A 2,596-nucleotide genomic window follows, 5' to 3' on the forward strand; every position below is an offset into this window, starting at 1 on the left:
GGGGCTTCTCCATCTTGAAGTGGAACTGAAGGAAGAACTGGGGAGAAAAGAAAAGCAAAGAGAACAATTAATCGTAGAACCACAGAATCCTGGAATTTCCTGAGTTGGGAGGGACCCACAAGGATCATCAGACCAATCTGTGGCCCTGCACAGGAGACCCCAACAATCCACTATGGGCCTGAGAGTGTTGTCCATAGAATCACAGAATCATCAATATTGGGAGAGACCTCTAGGGTCATCAAGCCCAACCATTAACCAGTCACCACAGTAACCCCCAAACCCTAAACCATATCCTCCAGCACCAGATCCAGGTACCTCTTAAACATCCCCAGGGATGGTGATTCCAAATGCTCCTTGAGCTCTGGCAACCTTGGGGCCATGACCACATATTCTGTGACAACTCTGTGCCATCACACAAGCAGCTGCTCTCTGCCCCTAGATGGCTGTTCAGGCCTCTCCTACCTGTTACCCTGAGACGACATCTGCCCCCACACCCAGGCAACATCATGACTGGCCCCAGGCTGGTACAGCATTCCAAGGCCTCTGAAACTTTGCTATAAGCACTGATCTGACTGTGAGGGAGTGAGAACCCCCTCTATGCACTGTCCCCTGCTCTCACAGGTCCCAGGCTCACCAGAGCCAGGTTTGTGCAGGGAGCATGAGGCACAGAGCCATGGAGAGGGCACAGTGCTGCATGTTTATCATGGAATCATCAAGGTGGGAAAAGCCCTCCAAGATCATCAAGTCCAACCATCAACCAGTACCACCACCATGTTCACCCCTAAATCATGTCCCCAAGTGCAACATTCACACATTGTTTAAACACTTTCAGGGATAGTGACTCCACCACTGCGCTGGACAGCTGTGCCAATGCTTGACAACCCTTTCCATGGAAAAATTTCCCCTAATATCCAACCTCAACCTTCCCTGGCACAGCTTGAGGCCATTTCCTCTGGTCCTTTCCCTTGTTCCCCGGGAGCAGAGCCTGACCCCACCTGGCTGCACCTCCTGTCAGGGAGCTGGAGAGAGTGAGAAGGTCCCCCCTGAGTCTCCTTTTCTCCAGGCATTTATGCCCCATCCTGCTGCTGCTGGCAGATATTAAATCCTCACAAGGGTCACACACAGGAAAATCTTTGTTGGGCACTCTCACTGCACAGTTGCATTGGGGCAATGAAGATTTTAGCATCAGAACTAGCACAGACAGAACTGGTGTCAATGTCCCAAGCTGCTCTGTCCTCCCACTCCCTCTTTAACCCCTAGCAAACACATTGCAGAGCCTCAGTTACCTGTTTGGTTTCCCTGTTCCAGTGAGTCCAAAATTTTCCTTCTGCTTTGTCAATTTCTCTGCTTGGCACCTGCACCAAAAGAGAACACAGAGCTATTCTTAGCAACACCAGATTAGTTCAAAGGCCCTTTTTAGCCCCAGAGCCTGCAAGATAAGCACAGTTATTCCAGGTGTTGGTGAGCTGCTCTGGGCTTGGCTGTTATTAGAGAGAGGTGGGGGCAGGAAAGAATTAAGTTACTTCCCTATCAGTCAAGGACAACTGTGCTGACAAAAAACCCTCCCTAAACATCTGCACAGAGGCTGAGGAGCACAGCCCAGGAGGCTCCAGTCCATGTCAGGCACCGGGAATTCACAGCTCCCCAGAGCTCAGCACACAGTCTGGTTTTCATGCCAGAGTCCTCCAGCAATCCTGAGGAGGATTTAATGACTTCCAGCCATGTCCTTCTGACCCCCTTTCCCACTCCATTAACCCCCAAAGGATACACCAGAAATCACAGACTTCACTGGGAATGTCTTGAACAACACAGGAAGGGAACTTTCCCAAGTCAGATAATCCCAGGTGTTACCTTGAAAGCGATAGTCTCATAGGGCTCTGCTGCCATGAGGAGGTACTGCCAGCGCCTGTCGGACAACACAGGAACTTTCCCAAGTCAGATAATCCCAGGTGTTACCTTGAAAGCGATAGTCTCATAGGGCTCTGCTGCCATGAGGAGGTACTGCCAGCGCCTGTCGGGGGGCTCAATCCTCTGCTCGTAGGCTGACATGAACCGGTGTCGGGGCATGATGGTCTCAGCAATCTCAGGGTAATCGATCTGGGGGAATCAGGGCAGCATTAACAACACCCCTTGGCACAGATAATCCCAGGTGTTACCTTGAAAGCGATAGTCTCATAGGGCTCTGCTGCCATGAGGAGGTACTGCCAGCGCCTGTCGGGGGGCTCAATCCTCTGCTCGTAGGCTGACATGAACCGGTGTCGGGGCATGATGGTCTCAGCAATCTCAGGGTAATCGATCTGGGGGAATCAGGGCAGCATTAACAACACCCCTTGGCACTCCCACTCTGCTCCAAACACATCCCTCCGCGTGGAGCAGACTGACCAGTTCACAACAGAAAGGAAACAAATGCCAGAGGAAATGGCTTAGAATCATGGAATGGTTTGGGTTGGGAAGGAACCTTAAAGATCTCAAACTCAAAGAGGGGAAATTTACATGAGACATACGGAAGGAATTCTTCCCTGTGAGAGTGGTGAGACACTGGCACAGGTTGCCTAGAGAAGCTGTGGCTGCCCCAGCCCTGGAAGGCCAGGTTGGA

The 2,596-nt window shown here is 51.5% G+C and overlaps 1 protein-coding gene across 1 annotated transcript in view; it reads right to left on the reverse strand.

Moving 5' to 3' along the window:
• Positions 1 to 4: 4 nt before the first annotated feature.
• The window catches only part of LOC103810525 (splicing factor 3A subunit 2), a gene marked incomplete at its 3' end in the record, with an annotated part of 6,815 nt that continues 4,223 nt past the window's right edge, over positions 5 to 2,596 (reverse strand). The window contains exons 6-8 of the mRNA XM_009083429.1: positions 2,157 to 2,297; positions 1,287 to 1,355; positions 5 to 37 (exon numbers count right to left, since the gene is read on the reverse strand). Coding sequence (XP_009081677.1) covers positions 5 to 37; positions 1,287 to 1,355; positions 2,157 to 2,297 — 243 coding nt within the window. The remainder of the gene's footprint in view (positions 38 to 1,286; positions 1,356 to 2,156; positions 2,298 to 2,596) is intronic.

Source organism: Acanthisitta chloris, unplaced genomic scaffold, assembly GCF_000695815.1.
Source record: "Acanthisitta chloris isolate BGI_N310 unplaced genomic scaffold, ASM69581v1 scaffold7811, whole genome shotgun sequence".
Classification (NCBI taxonomy): Eukaryota; Metazoa; Chordata; class Aves; order Passeriformes; family Acanthisittidae; genus Acanthisitta; species Acanthisitta chloris.